Source organism: Neoarius graeffei, chromosome 27 (genome assembly GCF_027579695.1).
Source record: "Neoarius graeffei isolate fNeoGra1 chromosome 27, fNeoGra1.pri, whole genome shotgun sequence".
In the NCBI taxonomy this organism is placed as follows: domain Eukaryota; kingdom Metazoa; phylum Chordata; class Actinopteri; order Siluriformes; family Ariidae; genus Neoarius; species Neoarius graeffei.
Genome location: NC_083595.1, coordinates 5,152,761 through 5,178,080, shown reverse-complemented (window position 1 = coordinate 5,178,080; position 25,320 = coordinate 5,152,761). Strand labels below are relative to the sequence as shown.

The following is a 25,320-nucleotide window of genomic DNA, read 5'->3' as shown; positions in this document are numbered from 1 at the left end:
CTCCAACAACAGATGTGAGCTCAGGGACATCAACATTAGCATTGATGTTTGTTGCTATGGCGACAGCGAAGTCAAAAACATAAAGGCTCATCTACGCTGCCACGGCGCAGGAACCCCACTGAATAAACGCTCTGCTTTATACATCTAATGTAATGAAATGGTTACAGCTCCAGCTGAAAAACACACACAGGAGAGACCGAGAGAGCAGCACAGATGGGACCAGAAACCGCGTGAAAAACTAATAAAACACACAATGTTTATGAATTTATTCTGTTCGTATTTAAGGAGTCTGACTCGTGTGCATTTCTCTCCTCATGCTCCTCGGCTCTTACCATGGAGGTGCTCCTGAAGAAGACGTTGTTGCAGATGGAGGAAAACAGCCTGAGGCTCTCCTGCAATCGGTTCTGATGAGAAGAGCAACACACACACACACACACTAATTACAGCACAGTGCTCAGGCTGAATGATGACGGGGTGTAAATGAAGACAGACGTGAGTGAATATTAGCTTTAACACACTGTATCTGCTTCGTACATAGCATTCAAAATGCACTATATTCTTATAAATACACTTTCTCTCATAGTAAGAGGACAAAAAAAAATTCGTAACCTTTTCTCTATTAACACTCTTCTGATTCACTCAATTGGATGGATGGATGCTTATACCGTACATTCATCACACACAAGGACAAAGAAAAACACACCACCAATGGAATGGACATTCATGGTGAATGCATATTCCACATTCAGTCACTGTGAGTGCACCAATAGGGGGATCGTGCAAAGGGTGGGTCAAAGTGTCCATAAGTCTATAGGGATGAGGCATAAAAATCACAGTCTGTATTTATAGTGCAAAAAAAAAAAATGTCAGTCAGAACAGGAAAGTACTGATTACTGCACTGGCTGGACATAAGGAATATTTGCTTAAATTCAGGCATAAAAACAGGTGAATTCCCAGAAAACGGAACTCAAACCCAGTCAGGGATGAGAGCGGGTGGTCATCAAAAAAGCAGAAAACAAGGGGGGGGGGGGGGGGGGGGGGGGGGGCGCTTCAAGATGCCCCCCCGGAAAATTTTGAAAAATAAGGCCTTACAAAACACTTGTCCTGCAATCTGAGCTGTAGTAGATAAAAAAAAAAAACTATATCCGTTGTCTTTTTTATACATTTACATGAAAATATGTTTCAAATCAACAGGAGTATTGTTTGAATTCAAGATAAAAATCGCATTCTACATTCAAGGGTATGGTTATAATTCATGATCAACAAAAACGACAAACTAAATTCACATTAAACTTAAGTTTTATTAATTATCAAAATGTTCATATATTAAAGAAAATTTTAGGACGACTGACCTTTTCTCCCCATGTCCTCATTAGTTGCATATGATCTCTTCAAAAAGTCTTTTGAAATATTTAAGTTTTCAAAACTGTCAGCATTAATTCAGATTTACTGACCATCATATACATGTTCAGTGTACTAAATCAAACGAATGCTAAGTTTATGGGATAATGTCTATGTACACTTTATACAATTATTTATAGTTCACAGTCACTTCTCATTTTCATTTAAATCATTACGACGACTTCTTCAGCTTTTTGGCCAAAGACAAGAGCTTGTCAGTCCTCTCTCTGTTTTTTATACCAGCATCGATTTCACGTACCTTCGCTTCGTCTCGCTTGTCAATTGTATTCGGCATTTTGAGTAAAAAAGCCGATACGAAAGAGAAACGTATTTTTGAAGAGCAGCGACGATGAACATGTGCAAGTTTTGATAAAATAGAACGATGCGGGTACTTTTGTAAGAACTGTTATGATTGGCTTTTGTTCTCTCCCACACTCTTGTAAGAACTGTTATGATTGGCTATCATGCTCTCGCCAGCGATGTTTTGGCCAATTACATTGTAGATAACACGTATTCTACCGCGAGACTTAGGCCAAGTTTACATTAGACCGTACCTGTCTCGTTTTCTTCGCGGATGCACTGTCCGTTTACATTAAACCGCCTGGAAACGCCTGGAAACGGGAATCCGCCAGGGTCCACGTATTCAATCCAGATCGTGTCAGCTCCGGTGCTGTGTAAACATTGAGATACGCGGATACGCTGTGCTGAGCTCTAGCTGGCGTCGTCATTGGACAACGTCACTGTGACATCCACCTTCCTGATTCGCTGGCGTTGGTCATGTGACGCGACTGCTGAAAAACGGCGCGGACTTCCGCCTTGTGTCACCTTTCATTAAAGAGTATAAAAGTATGAAAATACTGCAAATACTGATGCAAATACTGCCCATTGTGTAGTTATGATTGTCTTTAGGCTTGCCATCCTTCCACTTGCAAGTGGTAAGTGATATGCGCTGGGATCACACACACAGCGGCTCAGTCCCGAATCACTGCTTGTTCACTTCACTCGCGCGCTCTGTGAGCTGCGCAGGGCCGGAGTGCGCACCCTCCAGAGGGCACTCGCTGTTCAGGGCGGAGTGATTTGGAGCGCAGGATGCCTGCGGAGCCGAGCGTATCCGTGTATTGGTGTTGCTGTGTGCACGCTAATCGTTTTAAAAACGTTAATCTGATGATCCGCTGATACGGTCTAATGTAAACCCCACCTTAGCGAGACTAAAGATGGCGAAAATGTAAACATGTAACATCATTGTAGAAATGAATTACGCTTGAGTATCACGAAGGAACATACCCCAACCCCCCTCAATAAATGAAAAAAAAAAATCTTAACGGATTTGGCATAATATAAAAAGGTTGATTTTTACTCAGAAAAAGTGGAAAACTCTCATCCCTGCCCAGTAGTCCATTTTTTCCTACCCCTTCAGGGAAGAGTTAAAAAGTTGAATGGCCCGGGGAACAAAAGATTTTCTCAGCCTGTCTGTTGAGCATGACCGAGAGAGCAGTCCGCCACTGAACGGGCTTTTCTGCCTGTTCAATGTGCTGTATAGGGGATGCTGCTCAGTGTCCATAATTAGCAGGAGTTTGCTGAGGGTCCTTTTCTCAACTATCGATGCTGTGGGCTCTAGCTCAGCGCCAACCACAGAGCCAGCTTTCCTCACCAGTCTGTCTACACGTCCAGTGTCCCTCATCTTGGCACTGCCGCCCCAGCATAGAAGAGAACGCTGGCGACGACAGACTGGTAAAACATCAGCAGGAGTTTACTGCAGATGTTAAAAGACCCCAGCCTTCTCAGGAAACAGAGTCGACTCTGCCCCTTCTTGTAAAGTGCATCTGCATCTGCGTTAGCTGTCCAGTCCAGTTTATTATCCAGGTGCAGCCCCAGGTACTTGTAGGACTTAACTACTTCCACACTGACCCCCTCAGTGGAGACTGGGAGTGGAGGGGAGCTGGACCTCCTATAATCCACCACCATCTCCTTGGTCTTGGAGGTATTCAGCATCAGATGGTTTGCCCTGCACCATTCCACAAAGTCCTTCACCAGGTTCCTGTACTCCCTTTCTTGTCCATCCCCGATACATGCCTAGTTATTTACTGTAAGTACACTTTGAGTATCTGTACTTTAGTATTTTTTTTGGAAACTTATTTTAACTTCACTATGTTTGAAAGACAAATATCGTACTTTTCACTCCCATACATGTCAACCTTTGGTCGATCAAACCTGTACAACCAACCTCCAAAATCCGTATTTCCCTTATAAAATCCGTATAAGATGCAAATTAAAATAATTTACCTAAAAATTGAATGCTAATTAACAATGATATATCCCAGTTACTTTTTATTCAATATTAATAACAATAAACCTTCAGAATGAATACAAAGCTCCAATGTTTGACAAAAACACAAAGTGTCACTCTAATGTTCTGAATTGTACTCCATGACAGCTTTTTTAGCGCTCTGCACCAATACCTCACGAGGCTGCATGTCACAGCAAGTGTCTGTGTTGATCTTGCCGGAGTGCCCATTCAGAATCTTTTCAGTCGCTAGTGAAAGTCGCTCAGGTGGAAATATGCTTTTCAAACAAAATGTTACTTCCCGGTTGGCGGGATTCTCGCAATGCGGTGTGCGCATGATCCAAAGTGGAACGAAGTCTCGCTACCACAAGATAACGCGCGATTTCATAAGACTGTTTACTGGCTGTGTGTGCTTTCTGTGGTGTACAGTACGTTTGTAAATGTTATGCGCTCTATCATTGTGGGAATTGATTATAGCTCTAAATAAATATTGAAGTTTTTTTTAAAGAATCCGTATAACTATTTGTACGCCCGTATACTACGTTTATTGAATCAAATCCGTATAAAATACGGACATTCCGTATAGGTTGACATGTATGCACTCCACTACATTTTTATCAAGGTCCTCGTTACTCGTTACTATGAAGCAGCTTTGAAAGTGGATGTTTTTTTCTTTTCTTTTCTAAAACGTGATTGGTTTTTCGCAGCTGACACAGAGAGCCGATCAGTAATCACTAGGGTCACGTCACATCCACAGACTGGATAAAATCAAGATCAGTGAGTTCTCAGCAGCGTTACTATTTAACACGACCAGTTGACGGCAGAATAGAAGGAGGCGGTTCTTCTGGAGAACGCACGCACTCATGGCTTTAGAACCTACGTTTCAGTTTTCTGTTTGGATTAAAGATTCATTTCGTTTTAAATGTTTGCTTTGTTTGCTGAAAATGAACCACATCGCAGCCTACAAAAACTCGCCGTCCGACCTGCGGAAGCACATTGAGGGATATAAACGTTTTGTTCCAAGAGAAAGCTTGCAATGAAGTTGTTGGTGCTTTTAGAGCTCGTGATAACGTCGCAATAGCTGTACAGTCTGGTTAGTCAAATGACTTTCTATGGATTTGCCCGCCAAGTTGCCATAGCCTTGTCCACGGCTAACGTTAACACACAGCTAGTTAACTTGGACGCGGTTAGTTAGCATGTAAAAACGGAGTTACGCTAACATGAATAACGTTAACTTATCTGAAGTCCTTTCAGAAATATGTTTTACCATCTCATCTCATTATCTGTAGCCGCTTTATCCTGTTCTACAGGGTCGCAGGCGAGCTGGAGCCTATCCCAGCTGACTACGGGCGAAAGGCGGGGTACACCCTGGACAAGTCGCCAGGTCATCACAGGGCTGACATTTTCACTACGTTCAGACTGCAACCTGAAACGACCCATATCCGATTTGTTGTGAAATCCGATTTTTTTGTTAGGCCGTTCACATTACCAATTATATGAGACTTGTATGCGATCTCCAATATGAACGGAAAACGACCCAAAAGTGTCCCGCATGCGCAAATTGACACGTAATAAGCACATCTACGTAATACGTAAACAAACAAAAAAAAAGAGCGCACTCTTCATGTTTAATGATTTTTTGTTTGTTTGTTTAATTATCTGGTTAGTGTTAAAGTGTGAGGTCTCGTGTGTGTTTTTGTTTCTGAACTGAAATGAAAACGTGTAGCCTGGTAACGAGGGTTGACTCCTAAATGTCTCTCTAATGTCTATATAAGTGCACTACATGTTACTAGGAAGTAATGGATTTTTAAACTCTATATAGTGCACTCGAGCTTCAGTAGGCAGTCATTTGGGATACAGCCGCTGTATTACCAAACTCTTAATTCAGGTTTAATAATTTGCACATATTTATTTCGTCATATTAATAAACTTTTTCTACATTTTTATAAATATTTATTTCGATTGTTTATAGCCAGCTGAATTCTGCAACTTCTCTCAGCGCTGGCTCAAGGTGCAGAAACACCAGTGCAGTTTGCGATGGAGACGAGGCGAGACCTGGCGATGTGGTTTTTGTGGCGGCGGCGGAACTCGCACAATAATCTGATTAATGTGGGCAGCAGACTAATGAGACCGAAGGTGTCAAATTACTGGAAATTTCCAGAACAATCTTATAATCCAGGATGGTTTAAGTTATAAATCAGTTATAGAAACTGTTTTATTTAATCAGGCTAACAGATCAACATCCAGGTCCCTACCAAATCCACCATTAGCTTGATCAATTCTATAAAAGTCTATTTAAATTCTGAAAACTGTACAAATGTTGTTGTTTTCCACCAAAGAGGCGGGATTAGCCAACGCAGAATAGTGACGTTTGTCTCTTGTTGATGACGTGTAGGTCGCATGAATGCGACCTGTCCGGTCAGACTGCAGTTGCATGTGAAAATATCGGATATGCATCGGATTTAGGACCACATATCCAAGCGGCCTGGGTCGCATGTGAAAAAATCGGATCCGTGTCATTCAGATTGTCAATAACAAATCGGATACAGGTCGCATATGGGCAAAAAAATCGGATATGGGTCGTTTCAGGGTGCAGTCTGAACGTAGTCATAGACACAGACAACCATTCACACCTACGCTCAATTTAGAGTCACCAGTTAACCTAACCTGCATGTCTTTGGACTGTGGGGGAAACCGGAGCACCCGGAGGAAACCCACGCGGACACGGCGAGAACATGCAAACTCCACACAGAAAGGCTCTTGCCGGCCACGGGGCTCGAACCCGGACCTTCTTGCTGTGAGGCGACAGCGCTAACCACTACACCACCGTGCCGCCCCCTTTTAATACTCAAGTATTTTTAAATGCAAGTACTTCAGTAGTCTAAGGGCCCGTTTACACGAGGACGCTGTCGGGTAAAAACGACTAAATATTTTATCGGAAGTGCCTTTCGTTTACACGGGGACGGCGTTTCCGAGGCTGAAAAACGGAAAAAATTGAAAACGCCTTCCAGAGTGGATAAGTTAAAAACGGCCCCCGTTGCATATCCGTCTAAACTACCCAATACGCGAAACTCTGCTCGGATCTGCTCACGTCGGGTACGCGTTTACGTCATACATATGTCATATACTGCACATGCCAGCCCGGGAAGTAAGAAAGTAAGTAAAAAAGTAAGAGCATGTCTGATTACATCGATCCAACGGACCTTCAAGCTGCCCTGCGTTTTAATGCAGTAGATGCGTTTTCCTGCTCACCCGCCCAGCTGGAGCTCCTCAGTTTGGTGTCGCCAAGTTACGCGCACGCCGCCTATTCAAGCCGCTCGTGAAACCATAAACCCGAGACTGAAAACAAAACTAGCAGCCGAACGGGTTTATTTTGCTGAGATGGACACTGCCTTTTCTCTTCTTCACCGAAACAAGAGTGAGTGTTACTTAATAAAGGCAGATTTAAAGAGTTTCGGTTTCCTCCCTCGAGCACTACAGTACCTCAGCCGGACCGGTGTTCTGTAAAGTTATCCTAGCAAGTTCTCATACAGACCGGTTTATTATTCAAAACAAGTCATTACAAATTATTTGACTCGGCCAAAGACTCGACCAATACGCACAAAACATAAAAATCGGCAAATGCGTGAAATTCTCACCGATTTTCTATCAGCCCAGCTGATCGGTGGGACAAAACTACTGTTGAATTTTCCTCCCCTCCTGGATTTCGCGCATGCGCAGTAGGCTTGGTAGGACAAATCCAAGAGGTAGGATAACTTGACAGAACAGCAGCGCAGATGTGCAGATCAGACGAGACGGAAGACGTTGCGCATGCGTGCAGACATAGCGGAGACATTTATGCGTCACCGTATAGACGCAGATTTCCTCCTTGAAAACGGTCGTGTAGACGCGGAAAAAAGTGAGAACGAAAACGGACTTTTGCGTTTTTGTTTTATACCGTCCCCGTGTAAAGCGGGCCCAAGTAAAAATTTGGACTGGACAACCTTCACTTGTGTCGGAGTGACATGTGAGCAGCGGGATCTGCACTTTGAAGTAATGAAGTTGGGTTCTTTGTCCACCTCTGCTCAATTTATCACTTTCTGAAAATGGTGAGAAAGTTGAATGGTCATAGTGTTATCCATTTAATAATTAAGGAATAATAAACCAGTGTGTGTGGTGCAGTTATAGTACAATAATCAGTGATGGTGTGGCACAATCAAGTGGAGTCACCGTCACCACCGTGAAGTGGATTTGTCCTCCCAATAACAGCACCTCCGAGTGGTTTATTCCTCTTAAACCACAGCAATTACAAGGCTTTCATTTATTAAACATCACATCATCTCCGACTTTAGTTACATTTCCCAGTTGGTTCCCGTTCTCACGGATATGCTGTAGCTACATGGACATCAAGCTCAAAATGGGTAAAAAGGATTAGTGATCAGAGCGGGCGTGGCTCTCACCATGGAAGGATCCTCCACCAGCGTCATGTCGTATCCGCTCAGAGCGACGACGAACAGCACGGCCCTGACGTCCTCGAAACAGCTGATCCACTTCCTCCTCTCCGTCCGCTGGCCTCCAACGTCATACAACCTGCAGAGGAACAGAGGAGGAGAGAAAACGAGGGACAGCAAAACACACCACTGAAGAACGATCATGGGAGAAATTATGGGATGGGTAAATCAACAAAAGAAATGATACGAGAGCAGTTCGAGGCGTGATCATTACTCCATGTGTACGATGAACAGACGGATCATGAGACTTCTGAAACTAAATCTACCGGTCAGATGCGTTTTATTCGACATGTTAAAAATAAAACATCCACAGTGGCTCATGATGGCGCAATTTCAAGAGCTGTATTTTTCCAGACAGTCATCCCATCCCCAATTTTAAATCTCCTCAATCGCACACAAGTGTCACCGGGCCACTCGTCCCTCGGCCTCAATCAGTGCTCCGAGACGAGCAGGAGAGCAGATATCAGGCGCAATCTCGCAGCTGAGAGCCAAACAGGTGACCAGATGTGAAAAGGTCATTCGCTCCACTGAGAGCGTGTGCCGTTTTTCATTTCCTCATCCTCCTCCTGAATTTGGCAGAAGCATTCCTGTACACGGCTGTGAAATGCAGGAACGAGTGATCAAGCCTTTTTCTACCTCTCCCCACACACACACACACACACACCTGCTGCACAGGGAGAGCGAAAACAGCGCTTCATCTAATGAAACAATCCATCCGTGTTAGCGCTTGGTTAAATACACAGATGCTTTAGACACATCAGCATCTGGAATTATAAAGTTAAACCTAATTCATTTCATGCTAACATTCTGTTTTTCGTAATAACCCATGCAAAGATAAAAACTCCAGAGTTTCTACAGAACACCACGCACCGTGTTTGACGAAACAAACCCGCTGTGTTGCGTGATTACTGCCAGCAGATGCTATTCTCACATTTTATTAAAATAAACTGTTGCATGGTGCCGACACACAGGCAGTTACACCGAATACAGTTTTTCTAATTCTAATAGGAACACTGAAACACTTTCACAAAAACTCATAGCTAAGAATAATTTGTCTTTTACGGCAAGGAAAAGCGGCTAGAGATAACGAGATGAGATATTTACGATATAGTATGCAGTGAGATTTATCATCAGTGAACTTAACCCTCTGGGGTCGAGAGCTTCATTTTTGAAGCTCGGCAGGTTTAGAATGAGTAGGTCATGTATTTAAATAAATATCTTCAAGAGTTTAATCATGGGCGGCACGGTGGTGTAGTGGTTAGCGCTGTCGCCTCACAGCAAGAAGGTCCTGGTTCGAGCCCCGTGGCCGGCGAGGGCCTTTCTGTGCGGAGTTTGCATGTTCTCCCCGTGGGTTTCCTCCGGGTGCTCCGGTTTCCCCCACAGTCCAAAGACATGCAGGTTAGGTTAACTGGTGACTCTAAATTGAGCGTAGGTGTGAATGTGAGTGTGAATGGTTGTCTGTGTCTATGTGTCAGCCCTGTGATGACCTGGCGACTTGTCCAGGGTGTACCCCGCCTTTCGCCCGTAGTCAGCTGGGATAGGCTCCAGCTCGCCTGTGACCCTGTAGAACAGGATAAAGCGGCTAGAGATAATGAGATGAGATGAGTTTAATCATACAAGCATGATAAACATATTGACAGAAACTTTATGCTTTCGCTTTCCTACGTGCCCACTGCCAAATATAGTTTTTAAATTACCTAAATGGGATGAAACATAAAACTTGTCACTTTACTCAGTCACACCAGAGTCGGAGCGCTGAGCACACACTTGCACATTCATAAAAAGCCTGTTCCCATGGTAACGGCATGATAATCACTTTCAGTCTTTTGGTTTCCATTGGTTTCTCTTTCGCGGTGGGAATGCCCACCGTAAACAGGATAAAATCTGTCAGCCATAGTTCAGGCTATTCGGAGGTAAAACTTGTTGAGAGATGGCACGCGGATTTTATGCGCTTCCGATGATTCAGGACAGCAATTCGGTTCGTTCTTTATTTTTTTACTTCGACTCGATCCAGCCGAAGGTCAGCTCGAGTAGTGTAAATATTTCTTCCATTTCTGATGAGTAGGTCGGTTGAGTAGGTCGCGTGCATTGTAGTGCACACACAGGAAAAAATGACTGAGCAATTTTTCCAGAGTTAAAAGTATTTTCCTCAAAAATAGTTAATTTTGCTTGATTTTGAGTTTCAAGAGTAAAATTTGGAGTGCACACCGTGTGTGTGATGAATAAAGTCGCTGAAATAGCTCTAGCTAAATTAACAGAAGACAGCATGATCTGTGGACAGAGGTTGGACTTGGAGTTTTCAGGTACCTCTGGCCTACTTTGAGTATTGATGATCCTCAACTTATTTTTACTCCCTACATTTTAAAAAAGTACAAATATCTGTACTAGTGCATCTCAAAAAATTAGAATATTGTGAAAAAGTTCAATATTTTCCATCAGTTATTTAAGAAAGTGAAAATGTTATATATTATAGACTCATTACACAAACAAATGTTTCAAGCATTTTTCGATTTTAATCAGTATGGCATACAGTACAAAAAAAAAATCTCAAAATATTAGAATATTTCATTTCGAGTTTGAGTAAAACAGTATGAACACAGTGTATCTCTCGGTCTAGTTCAGTACACACAACCACAATCATGGGGAAGACTGCTGACTTGACTGTTGTCCAGAAGATGATCACTGATGCCCTCCACAAGGAGGGTAAGCCACAAAAGGTCATTGCTGAAAAGGGTGGCTGGAAAAGGTGCACAAGCAACAGGGATGGCCGCAGTCTTGAGAGGATTGTCAAGAAAAGTTGATTCAAGAACTTGGGAGAGCTTCACAAGGAGTGGACTGAGGCTGGTGTCAGTGTATCAAGACCCATCACGAACAGACAGCTTCAAGAAAGGGGATACAACTTTCGCATTCCTAATATCAAGCTACTCCTGAGCCAGAGACAATGTCAGAAGTGTCTTATCTGGGCTAAGGAGAGAAAGAAATGGACTGTTGCTCAGTGGTCCAAAGTCCTCTTTTCAGATGAAAGTACATTTTGCATTTAATTTGGAAATGATGGTTCTTGAGTCTGGAGGAAAAGTGGAGAGGCACAGAATCCAAGGTGTTTGAAGCCCAGTGTGAAGTTTCCACAGTCTGTGATGATTTGGGTTGCCATGTCATCTGCTGGTGTTGGTCCACTGTATTTTATCAAGTCCAAAGTCAACACAGCCATCTACCAGGAGATTTTAGAGCACTTCATGCTTCCATCTGCTGACGAGCTTTTTGGAGATGCTGATTTCCTTTTCCAGCAGGACTTAGCACCTGCCCACAGTGCCAAAACTACTACCAAATGGTTTGCTGACCATGATATTACTGTGTTTGATTGGCCAGCCAACTTGCCTGACCTGAACCCCATAGAGAATCTATGGGGTATTGTCAAGAGGAAGATGAGAAACACCCGACCCAAAAACACAGATACGCTGAAGGCCACTATCAAAGCAACCTGGGCTTCAGTAACACCTCAGCAGTGCCACAGACTGATCACCTCCATGCCACACCGCATTGATACAGTAATTCATGGTAAAGGAGCCCCAACCAAGTACTGAGTGTATAAATGACTATACTTTTCAGAAGTTGGACATTTCTGTATCGTAAATCCTTTTTTTGACTGATCTTAGGGAATATTCTAATAATTTGAGATACTGGATTTCTGATTTTCATGAGCTATAAGCCATAATCATCAAAATTAAAACAAAAAAGGCTTTAAATATTTCACTTTACATGTAATGAATATAGAATATATGAAAGTTTACCTTTTTGAATTAAATTATGAAAAAAAAGGAACTTTCTATTCCTTACATTTTCAAATCAGACTCGTTACTTTAGTTTTAATGCATTTGAAGGGAATTACAGATTATTTTGCATCATTGTGCACTTCAACATCAGCACTCATTTCAGCCTAAACGGATGGGACAAAAGACGCACAGAAAAGATGACAATAATTAAACCAAACCAATCTGGCTACCCGGACTCCCAATTAACATGCGTTCAAATTCAGCAAACTGGAACTGGTTTACTTTGAACTTTTAAGGTTTTTGTGTAAAAATACCAAACGGAGTTAAATTCCTCACACTTGAGCTGTATGTGATGTTTGCACTTCCAACTCTTCAGATAAGTTATTCGCGAGCATGTAAAGAACCTAGTAAGTTAAGGACAGCTATAATTTACCGTTATATACAGCTGCGTTGTCAGTTAACACGCTGCACACAGCTGGCTCTTAGTCAATTAACTGCACATCGAAGTGGATTGTTTATTTAAAAAAAAAAAAAACCTCACAATTAAAACACTTGCAGTGTGCACGGTATTACTAATCATTTAAGAAAGCGTGGGCTTGCCTCCTTCTGTGCGAACCCCCCCCGACCCCCAATTATTATATTAAATAACATTATGTGAGGTTCAGTCGCTTGGCACAGAAAGTCAGTAAAAATTTCCTTCAAAGAGCCACTTTTTACTTTTACCCGAGTAAAGTTGTTGAATCAGTATTTCTACTTTTATCAGTCTTTTTTTGGTTTGAACACAAGTCTCTGTACTTTTACTGAAGTAAAGAATGTGTACTTCTGCAACCTCTGACTGAGAAAATACATAGAGAATAATTTATATGTCTGAAATCCTTTATAACACACTGCATGAAGTGTATGTTTAATGTGACAGTTTAATAACACACACACCCCACTCTAAATTCCATAAATCTACCGCGTCATCTATATTATTAAAACAATCAGTCTCAGTAATCTCTCAGTCTCACCAAGTGTCAAAATGACTCATCTCTCTCACACACAGAGCATTAAAACCTAAACGTCCGTCTAAAGGAACTAACTATTCGTAGCATGTGCTGTATTCTAAGGGCCTTTAGAACGCGTGAGAATGAGGTGTCTGAGCAAGACAGAAAGGGAGAGACAGCGTGAGGCAGATAAGGAAATAGACAGTCACTACGTTTACATGCACATAGAGAGAATCGAATTCCTGCCGTTGCTCGACTGAAATCGAAGTTCAAAATGCCATGTGTACACCTTAATTCGGCTGAAATTGAACCGAACTTGATTTCTCGGAATCGAGCTACACGACCTAGTTTATGCGATTTCTGCCGAGCTACTTTGTGCATGTAAACCCTATCGAGCTAGTTGTCGAGCTACTTCCGGAAGTGACGAGTGACGAGACCACAAGCGGGAAACACAACAGCCTCGGTCGGCATGACAACGAATCATGACAACGGCATGAATCTTTTCTTTTTGTGGCATTGTTTGCACTGTTAAAATTTAGCTCACTTACTGTATCACCAAATACATCTGTACAGCTGTTGCATAGCTGTGAATTGTGTACATAAACAAGTCATTGTATTTGTGTGTGTGTATATATATATGTCCAACATCTGAAGAATGTCAATAAAAACAAAACAACTGAACTTTTTGTGTGTTTATTAAGACATAAGTTAAATTGTAAGCAAAAAAAATATTTTGTGTAAGCAAAAAATGGACTTTAGAAAAATATTATTGTGCAAAATAAGTTGTCTTACAAAACAGTGGTCTGCGCCGGACAGTTTGTAGCCATAGTCTACAGCTTGAACACGGAACCTACTGTTGCCAGATTGGGTGTTTTAAGTGCATTTTAGCGGATTTGAACATGTTTTGGGCTGGAAAACGTCAGCAGTATCTGGCAACACTATAGCTCTTCTTCATGACGACAACCGGAAGTGTACCAACACAATGGGGCGTGTAGCGCCACGTGTGGCTCGGGTGCACAATGCACCTTGCACAATAGCCCGATTTCACTTGTGCATGTAGGATTGGATTTCTCTGGCACCCCTGCTGGGACCCTTTGCTCGATTACCAACAGCAGCTCGATTTGGACGTGCATGTAAACGTAGTCAGTGAGAGAGAGACAGTCACTACGTTTACATGCACATCCAAATCGAGCTGCTGTCGGTAATCGAGCTGAAGGTCCCAGCAGGGTGCCAGAGAAATCCAATCCTACATGCACACAACTGAAATCGGGCTATTGTGTGAGGTGCATTGTGCACCCGAGCCACAGGTGGCGCAACACGCCCCATCGTGTTGGTACACTTCCGGTTGTCGTCAAGAAGAAGAGCTATTCAAGAGTATAAACAAAAAGTTATCAGTTCCGTGTTCTCCATTGCGCGTTTTTCTCCCGTCCATGAATTTTAATATATTCAACTCCTTAAGCTGAATGAGCGTGAACTCTGTCTCCTCATTGCTCCAGAAGTGCACGTTTCTGCTTGCCTGTAGCAGTGGGGGCGTGGTCAAGCGCCGGTCTGTGACAGGAGGGCGGAGCCAGGGAAGGTGAGTGGCAGAATCACTACACCTGACGGTAATTAACCTGTGTTTGTGTGGCTTCCCAGTAACCGCGCCCTATTTAAGGAGGCAGAGGGAGAGCAGAGGGGAGAGCTCATCCCGGGACTAGAACACAGCGCGCACGTGTGTGTGTTCTTTTCTCTCAAGAATAAAAGTAGGCTGTTAAACTGAAAAGTCTGACAATAAAAAGCCTATTAGTACCAGAAGCTTTGTCCTGCCGTCCTCTGTGCTCCACCCACACTTCAGAGAGCTCTACATCGCCATTTTCTCTTCTCCATTTGTTCCTCCTGACCTCTTCTGCTGCTCGCTACTACTGTTGTCATGCCGACCGAGGCTGTTGTGTTTCCCGCTTGTGGTCTCGTCACTCATCACTTCCGGAAGTAGCTCGACAACTAGCTCGATAGGGTTTACATGCACAAAGTAGCTCGGCAGAAATCGCATAAACTAGGTCGTGTAGCTCGATTCCGAGAAATCAAGTTCGGTTCAATTTCAGCCGAATTAAGGTGTACACATGGCATTTTGAACTTCGATTTCAGTCGAGCAACGGCAGAAATTCGATTCTCTCTATGTGCATGTAAACGTAGTGAGTATGACACAAAGATCGATCCTTAAAAAGGTAGGTTTTCTACTTATTAGCCCCCCCACACACACACACACAACACTGTACTAATTATTCAACCTGCAGCCATATAATTTCTGAATAAATGTGCAATATTGATTAAGTTGTTTGTATTAATTTTACACCATACCAGTGTTTTCTCCAGAAAAAAAAAAAAATTCAAGCCCTAAATTCTGGCATGATAATTAGGAATGGGAATCGAAAACCAGTTCTTGTTGAGAACCGGTTCCCAGTGTTTCAATTCCATGGAATCGTTTGCCAGATTTGCTAACGATTCCCTTATCGATTCCAGCGGGCACGACTAACGTCATGTATATTACGCAACGTGCGTAGCGACATGCAGTAAGCAGTAAACATGGCAACCGAGCGGTTTAAACGCTCAAAAGTTTGGCTGCATTTTTCAAGGAAAGATGACAACCGGGCGACCTGCAGCCATTGCAAAGTAGATATTACATCGTCGGGAGGGAACACGAGTAATATGCAAAAACATTTGCACGCACAGCATGCGATACTTTTAAATGAACGTCACGTTTTCGACACGCTTCGGACTGGTGAATCGCAAGCCAGCAGCAGCAGCCACGCTAGCATGTCTTCTGCGGTTACTACGGCAGGTAATTAAGTAACACGCATCATGTTAGCGCCATTTGCTTCTTTGTAAAACCTATTACTAACAGTTAACATTAAATGAACGCCTTCTCATGCATTACATTTAGAAGATGACCGTGTGTGTGTGCAGGCATCCTCCACTCCATCTGAAAGGGCGTTCTCCACAGCTGGAGACACCATTAGTCCAGAAAGATCACGTATCCTTCCTGAAAAAGCAGACATGCTAATTTTTCTGCAAAAGAATTGTTAATTCTTCATAGTTGGTATTTGCAGATTTGTACAATGCACAGTTACTTGACTGTATTTGTCTATGACAGTTTTATTTTGAGTGCTCATCTCACATATCCTTTTAAAAAGGAGAATTTTATTTTCTATTAGAATAATGTTTAGCATGTGAGTTAAACACTTTTGGGTTTGTAAGGTCATGTGTGTCCTTTTGTTAAATGGATCCCAGTGACATCACACTGCCAAAAATGCTTATGATTATTATTTGAAATGATGCTGTATTTGACACATTTGGACAACTTCTGAGATCCTCCAGAATTCTTTAATGGTCCGGAATAAATTGAATGCTACACATTGATGGATTACTTTGTTCTTCTACGCCCTTTTTGAGGAATGTATTGTCGGACTTAAACCAACATCTGAAGAGGTGAGATCGCTCCTTTTTTTTTTTCTATTTTTGCTGGCGGGATTGTTTGTTTTTGGAAAGCGCACGGGCGATGCGCGGTTTGGTTATACTCAGTACTTCCGCAGTGTTTGGACTAAAGACTCTGCCCTAAGGGCTATTCTCTCTCTCTCTCTCTCTCTCTCTCTCACTTTGCACCATTACACAATAAATATTCCCAGTGAAAATATTTTGTAAGCGCGTTTCATGAACCAAGTTATAGGATTTGTTGAGAACTCGCATCGGGTTCGTTACACTTCTACCCGGCGTGAAGCACTCACAGTCATGTGGTTGTGACGTCATCGTAAACAAATCCGTTCTACTCATCCAGACGACTTCGCAACGGGGCCGTTGCCAGATTTTTCCCCACTCTGGAACCCGTTCTCAAAAGATTTCATTTCGGGGCACCCAAAACGCCGGTGCCGTGTGGATGCCAGGTTGAAACGATAAACAATTTTATCAGATTCACCTGAATCCGTTGCCGTGTGGACAGGGCCTTAGAGTAGCCAGTTAACCTAACTGCATGCCTTTGATCTGTGGGAGGAAACCCACACAGACATGACGAGAACATGCAAACTCCACACAGAAAGGCCTCCATCGGCCATGAGGTTCAAACCTGGAACCTTCTTAGGCTACGTTTACATTAGACCGTATCTGTCTCGTTTTCTTCGCGGATGCACTGTCCGTTTACATTAAACCGCCTGGAAACGCCGGGAAACGGGAATCCGCCAGGGTCCACGTATTCAATCCAGATCGTGTCAGCTCCGGTGCTGTGTAAACATTGAGAATACACGGATACGCTGTGCTGAGCTCTAGCTGGCGTCTCATTGGACAACGTCACTGTGACATCCACCTTCCTGATTCGCTGGCGTTGGTCATGTGACGCGACTGCTGAAAAACGGCGCGGACTTCCGCCTTGTATCACCTTTCATTAGAGTATAAAAGTATGAAAATACTGATGCAAATACTGCCCATTGTGTAGTTATGATTGTCTTTAGGCTTGCCATCCTTCCACTTGCAAGCGGTAAGTGACTTGCACACAGTCCCGAATCATTGCTCGTGCACTTCACTCGCGCGCTCTGAGCTGCGCAGGGCCAGAGTGCGCACCCTCCAGAGGGCACTCGCTGTTCAGGGCGGAGTGATTTGGAGCACAGCCGCTGAGGAGGAAGCGATGAGCCGCACTGACACATTTCTCAACTTACGTGCCGAATTAGTCATGTGATTAGCGTATCCGTGTATTGGCGTTGCTGTGTGCACGCGAATCGTGTATTGGCGTTGCTGTGTGCACGCTAATCGTTTTTAAAAACGTTAATCTGATGATCCGCTGATACGGTCTAATGTAAACCCCACCTTACTGTGAAGCAACGGTGCTAATCACTGCCCCACCATGCCACCCTTTAACAAATTACTACATTTAAAGGTGTCATTCCACGACAAACCGTTTAATACTTGCTCTTTTTGAAATACCATAGGTCACTCCGAGTTTTTGATTGATTACTTTATTCTGAACAATAAAGAAGATATAAAAATAAAAAAATTTAAATAAAAAATGCAATAATCAAAACATCGTCAAACAAATAGAATAGCGTAGCCACAAGGCAATAACAATGTTCAGAAAGGATTAGGAAGAAGTAATAACTTATCCACTCCTAACCCTCTACACCACCGCTAATCAAATGTCACTTTCCGTCGTCATAAACTATATATACACAAAAGAAAACAAAAGCAATAAACAAAAAAGAAAACATACCAACATACCAAGACATACCGACATGGTATAATATCGACCAAATCAAATCATATATACAGATACTTATGTTATGCATATAGACACACACACTACATACATATACACTTACCTATAGCTATACACAAAATACAAGACCACCAGTCACAGACTTACTCTCAATTTCATCACCTATATAGTCTGCCTGTCCTCATTCTCATATATTTTTAGTAACATGTTTTTATATAATTTTTTAAACAGTTTTATGTTGGTGCTATTTTTGAGTTCATTTTCCAGACCATTCCACAATTTCACCCCACAGACGGTTATGCACATACTTTTCAGAGTTGTTCTAACATTTACTCTCTTAAAATTCATTTCCCCTCTCAGGTTATACCCACCCTGCCTTTCCATAAACATATTTTGTACCTCACCCGGAAGAAGGTTATGTCTTGCTTTATACATAATTTGTGCAGTCTTGTGTTTAACCAGATCAGTGAATTTCAGAGTGTGTGCTTTTACGAAGAATGCGTTTGTATGCTCAAGATATCCCGTATTATTGATGATTCTTATTGCTCTTTTTTGTAATGTGCATAACGGCTGCAGGTTAGATTTGTAGGTATTACCCCATATCTCCACACAGTAGCTCAGATATGGAAGTACGAGTGCATTATACAGAGTATGTAGTGATTTATAGTCCAGAATGTGTCATGATTTCCCCAAAATTGCAGTAATCTTTGCTATTTTTGCTTTAACATGATATGTGGTTTCCAGCAGACTTTATGATCAACAATCACACCCAGAAATTTTATTTCATAAACTCTTTCTATGGTTGTGTTGTCAATTTTCAATTCAACTTGAGGGTTCAACTTGTATTTTCCAAATAACAATCTTTGTTTTACTCAAATTCAATGACAATTTGTTTACATTAAACCACCTTTTTAATTTATTCATTTCGGTTGTGATTGTTTCCATAAGCTGCTGTGCATTGTCCCCGGCGCAAAAGATGTTTGTATCATCGGCAAATAAAATGCATTTCATTATACATGATACATTACATAAATCATTAATGTACAATATAAACAGTTTAGGACCTAAGACAGACCCTTGCGGTACTCCACATGTTATGGGCAAATAATCAGATGTGTGATCTCCAATTTTTACAAATTGCTGCCTGTTGCTTAAGTAGCTCCTCACCCAGTCCAAACCAACCCCTCTGATACCTTACCTCTCTAATTTGTTGAACAGAATGTCGTGATTTGTGTCAAATGCTTTCTTTAGATCTATGAAAATTCCCATAACATGTTTTTTATTGTCTATACCATTTGTGATTTTCTCGATAAGTTCCGTTAATGCCAGGGTTGTTGATCTGTCTTTCCGGAATCCGTATTGACTGTCAGCTAAAAGTTTGTATTTTTCAATGAATTTGTCTAGTTTTGCCGTGAACAGTTTTTCAAGGATCTTGGAGAACTGAGAGAGTCGCATATGCATGCTGCACGTGAAAATGTTCTTCTACCCCCATTCCCTGTATCAGCCTATGAAAGAAAATAGACGGAAAAACGAGCCAATCAGAAAAAGCCCTAAGAACTTGCGTCACTTCGAAAATTAGTAGTCATGGCCTCGCCCATAAGCTACTGGAGGGAGCGTCACGGTGCTGTTAGCCAATCAGAAGCGATATGTTTACATGTCACGAATATTCATGAGTCAGAGCTGAAATCCTGTCGTTCTCTCCCCACCCACTCCTCCACCGAACTAGAACAGCCTGAAACAGGAGAACCACAGCATTTTTTTTTTCTTTCACCAAAACCAGCTTACGGCATTCATTCATACTAGAGACCACCGCACAATTAATGAAAAAACGATGCAATGGCACCTTTTAAAAAAAAAAAAAAACAAGCCTATACTGAGCGCCATCAGTCTCTTAAAATGGCTCCAAATTCTTTGCCTTCGTTCTGGTGCTGGCTGCCTTTTATAAAACCAGGAAACAGAAATGAGCGCTCTCTCTCTCTCGCCAGTGTTTGGTTTGTCTGTTCTTTTTTTTTTTTTTTAAAGATTTTTTTTGGACTTTTTTCACCTTTATTGGATAGGACAGTGTAGAGACAGGAAATGAGCGGGAGAGAGAGACGGGGAGGGATCGGGAAATGACCTCGGGCCGGAATCGAACCCAGGTCCCCGGATTTATGGTATGGCACCTTATCCACCTGAGCCGCGACGCCCCCTGGTTTGTCTGTTCTGGGCTGCTGTAGAAACTTGGCGGTGCATCATGCATGGATGCAAACGGTGCACCTTTTGGCGGATGCCGCCTTTTTCACGGCTGTCTGGGGGACTTGTGTGAATCGCGCAGATCCGATGAGTTTTTTTTGGGGGGGGGGGGGGGGGGGGGGGCGTTGGAGTGTCTGATTATAATTTCATCAAAGTAAATTCTGTATTAAAATTACTAAATAAGCAAATGCCATTACAGTCCATGAAACATAGGAAGTATAAGTATGAGAAGAAAACAGTCAGTAAATCAGAAAGCTGCGCACGTAAAGCCAATTGGCTGCGCGCCACTATCTGCTGCTGGCTGCACTTCACTGCACGCGCAAGGATTTCCATCAGTCCAACGCAAGTTACGTAATTGGCTTTCCGTGCACAGCTTTCTGATTGACTGTTTTCTTCTCATACTTATACTTCCTATGTTTCATGGACTGTAATGGCATTTGCTTATTTAGTAATTTTAATACAGAATTTACTCTGATGAAATTATAATCAGACACTCCAACGCCCCCCCAAACAAACAAACAAACAAAACCACCTCATCGGATCTGCACAATTCACACAAGTCCCCCAGACAGCCGTGAAAAAGGCGGCATCCGCCAAAAGGCGCGCCGTTTACATCCATGATCATGGCAGCTCTGTGGAAGAGGACCTGCTTCACGTGTCGGTATGAAGCGCTCATTTGAAGCAAATGAAAACCCCATGATTCAGCAGTTACAGATGATTATACACTAATGAAAACAATCATGAATACTATGGACCCTTCCCACGTGACGTCACGACAAACGCGGCCGCCATTTTGGACATGAACTACCAGTAGTCTACCACAGCCAACAACGAGGAACGACGGCGAAGCATCGAAAGGAATATAGCCATCAAAGAAAGTTTTTACTTTCAGCAAGACTTCCATCATGCCATCATATTGTTGTGCACCTGGATGTAGTAACCAACACACAAGGCAAGATTTATCATTTTATCGGATCCCGACAGACGCTGACCGACGGAGAAGATGGACGGTCTCTAAAATATTGGCAAAATGATGTTTATTGACATAGCAATCGTGTGTAACGGGAAGCATTTGCATATCCGAAGTGTTGTGTTTACATCAAAGATAAAATAAACCGATATGACAACGACTGCTGCTGCCAGGTTGGGGACACAAACTAGTAGAAAGGAAGTGTGCCAACAGTGCCAACACACTTCCTTTGTGGTCGATTCTGCTTTAAGGTAAGATGCATTTAATTACTCGTCTGCTGTGGGTTTGGAATCGGTAGCCTGACCGATTCGTTCATGTTTGTGGCTCACTGGCTTCCAGTAAGCTACAGAATTGACTTTAAAGCATTGCTGCTGGTGTACAAATCTCTAAATGGTACAGGGCCCAATTACCTCTCTGATATGTTGCAGCGGCCTAACCCAATCAGATCTACCAGATCGCAGCAGAAAAATTTACTATTAAAACCAGTTGTTAAAACAAAGTGTGGTGAAGCAGCTTTTAGCTACTATGCAGTACAGCTATGGAAGCAACTGCCAGAGGACATCAAAAATGCTCCTGCTGTTGGCAGCTTCAAATCTAGGTTAAAGACCAAGCTGTTTTCAGATGCTTTCTGTTAAATAATTAATATTTTTACATTTTTTATAATCTTTACTTTCTCTGCATGTTTTAAATTTACTTTAACTTTATTCTATTTTATTCTGCTAGTTTTTTTTCCCCCCTTTCTCTTTTTCTTTTTGGCATTTTAATATTTTATTTCTACTATTGTTTAATTCTTATTATTTTCTTTTAATTCTTTTAATTAATTAATTATTTTAGAATAAAGAAAATTATTTTATGTAATTTTATTTCTCTATTGCTTACTGTTTTTGTTTTTACTTCTGTAAAGCACATTGAACTGCCATTGTGTATGAAATGTGCTATATAAATAAACTTGCCTTGCCTTGGTGCCATTTGTTTGTTGACGCGTGTTGAAATGGAAGATTGGTTGTTGACATGATTTCCAGTGATGCTTTGGTGCTGCTGTGGATCAGATGTGTTGAGTAGCCTGACTGTTTTTTTTCTTGCGTGTGGCATCGTTGTTGACGCGAGGTTGTTTTTTGAACATGCCAATGCGGACACGATTTCCCCTGATGAGTTATGACTTCAGACGCGATGCGTGTGTGGAGTCGGCGTGATATGTGCGTAAGATAGGCTTCTCATGTGTTTGGAGATCTGCGCTCTGAGACAAGCGCAAGCACACACGCCCCCAAGGGAAAAAAGGGCCCCCCCGAAAATATCGGCATAGTTCGAACACTGGGTTGGAGAGAGTAATGGCAAATAGTGAGTGCACAAACCATAGAAGGTAAACTGTACACAGCACCAGGGCAGTGTGATGGTATGTCTACTTTTAGATTGTGTTAGCTTATCAATGAACACACTCGTCACTCGACGAGTTTCACGTCTTTACGACGGATACTTAAATGTGTGTTAGGTATTACTGTTGCAGTCTAAGCAGTCATTGTAGCAGCTAGATGAGCGAGAACTGAAAGGGTCTGTGCCATAAACCGTTATTTCTTCATGTCCAAAATGGCGGTCGCGTTTACGAAGGTCACGCGAGTGAAAAGGGTCTATATTCTGTTTCTCCTAACAGATCCCCGAAATCCAACACAGTGCACCTTTCAAATAATTTTTTTTTTTTTTTTTTAGAATAACGTTGTTAGAAAGTATTTAACCAAGTTTCTAGTTAAAGAACTAATAAAAAATTAAGATTAAAAAAACTTTACGACCGGCAAATGCCAAAATATTAAGGAGAAGAAATGAGGAACTGTATTAACGCAGAGAAAGAACTAACGAAGAAAACTGTGTGCGCGTTTTTAATTTAACTTGGAGATGCTTGAAAGACAGACCGTTTACCAACCAGCTAAGAGAGCTCCAGCATAATCACCTGACCACGCTCTTTCACCGCTGAATTTCAAACATTTCATTTATGAAAAAGTCACATTATGGAAATCAAACGTGACGCAGACGTTCATGGGGTTTCTCTTTAGCTGAAACCGAGTGAGACAGAGCCGATTTAATGCTGAAGATCAGCAGACGAAAGTGAAGCGGCTCCAGAACGCCAGCCATGTGTAGAAAACGCCTCGTAATCCAAACCTCCCATAATCCTTTGCTCCGTTTGAAATGAAGTGCGCATGTAAACGTGCTCATTAACATCCAAATGGTCTGGAAGGCAGAGAATTACCCACAATCCTCTCGACACACTCTGGGGTGGGGGTGGGGGGGTGTTTAATCAGGCATCTGATGATGGAGTGTGACCGTAATGAGACATGAGCAGACAACTGAGGGGTGAATATTAATGTGGTGTTGTTAAAGGAGTGCGGTGGAATGGTTTCGGCGTTCAGTGCTCGCTGGTCACAGCTGCTCTCGCTCACACAGCGATTGTGTTTTAATTCATTCAATAATTAATTCGCTCTTTTTTTTTTTAGATACGTTAGACATGAACAGAAACGGAGTAGTTGAACATGGAGTAAAGGAGCGTCGCAGTGTTTTACCTGAACACCAGGTGTTTGACTTTAAACTGGGTCTCGATGACGCCCGTGGTCCGGATTCTGACCCTCAGCACATCCATCTCCGTGGGCACGTATTCTGGAGACACGATCCGGGCCATGTTATCGAAAAAACTATAGAAAAAGAGGGAAGAAAAAAAAAAAATGCACAAAAACATGGGATTATCTTTCCTGAGAAGGACCCGTGAGGCTGCCTTCACATGTATTGTCTTCAAATAAAGTTTAAACTGAATCTAAAGCTTCTTTGCCTTATCTTAAGCTGTTTACTCACCAGGGCATTGATACCTGTGAGCGCTGTAAAATGAACGAGTGTGTGTCAAGAGATTTCGGGGGGGGGTAAAATAAACCCCACACCACCATGCATATGCTAATGACAAATGTTAAATATTCGTGCCTCAGGGTGTTACCCAAACTACAGTGGATTTGCATATGCCTGAGGAGTGATGTGCCTAAGCAGGATTATCCTTCCGGTCCTCCGGGGGTTTGATTTAATAAACACACCACCGCTCTGCCAATTACACAAGTTCAAAATCTTTACGCTGTCGTACTGTATGCGATCTGGTCGCTTGCGAGTGCTGCATTTTGTTTAATCGTCTCTGAAGGAGACCGTCCACCAAACATCAGTGACCAGGTAACGAAGCGCTTAGAAGAAGCAGCAACCAACGCTACGTTCACACTGCAAGGCTTAATGCTCAATTCCGATTTTTTTGTGAAATCCGATTTTTTTGTGAGGTCGTTCACATTAACAAATATATGCGACTTGTATGTGATCCTCAGTATGAACGAAAAGCGACCTAAAAGTGTTCCGCATGCGCATTGCAGGATACGACGACGTCACACGCAGTGAGCATGGCCAGTGTTTACGGAAGCAAAACCGCCCGGTTGCGGTATGACCCATCCAATCTAGCTTGAATAGCTGCATCCCCCCAAATGGAAATCAGCTCCCTAACCTCTGCGTCCTTCCATTGAGAAGATTCAGAACCTTCACAGCCCGAAGCGTCCCTCGCATTGATGTCATGCGCAGGGGCGCAGATACGTTTTTTGAACTGGGGGGGACAAAAAACTGGGGGGGACAAAGCTGCCAGCAAACCAACCCCAACATGCTTGTCAAACTTGTTGTGGGTTACCATAGCAACCAAGCTCGAGCTCGCAACCTGTGCAGTCTGCGCAGCTCAACCAACCGAATATCAGTCTTTGTTTTGTTTTATGTGAGTTGTTGCAACTATGTATACACTGCCGTGCACCTCAATAAACCGAATGGTAATTAGTCTTTTGATTTTTCCGTGAGGTTTGCCTTATGCAAAGAAAGACAGCATAGACGTTTTTTCCTCCCTATAAGTGGGGGGACCGAGCGAGGTGAATTTAAATCTGGGTGGGACGAGTCCCA

The 25,320-nt window shown here is 42.5% G+C and overlaps 1 protein-coding gene across 1 annotated transcript in view; it reads right to left on the bottom strand.

Moving 5' to 3' along the window:
• The window catches only part of gnav1 (guanine nucleotide binding protein (G protein) alpha v1), a 91,199-nt gene that overhangs the window by 5,428 nt on the left and 60,451 nt on the right, over positions 1-25,320 (bottom strand). Inside the window, exons 5-7 of the mRNA XM_060911470.1 lie at positions 23,919-24,047; positions 8,125-8,254; positions 333-404 (exon numbers count right to left, since the gene is read on the bottom strand). Of these exons, the coding sequence (XP_060767453.1) occupies positions 333-404; positions 8,125-8,254; positions 23,919-24,047 (331 nt within the window). The remainder of the gene's footprint in view (positions 1-332; positions 405-8,124; positions 8,255-23,918; positions 24,048-25,320) is intronic.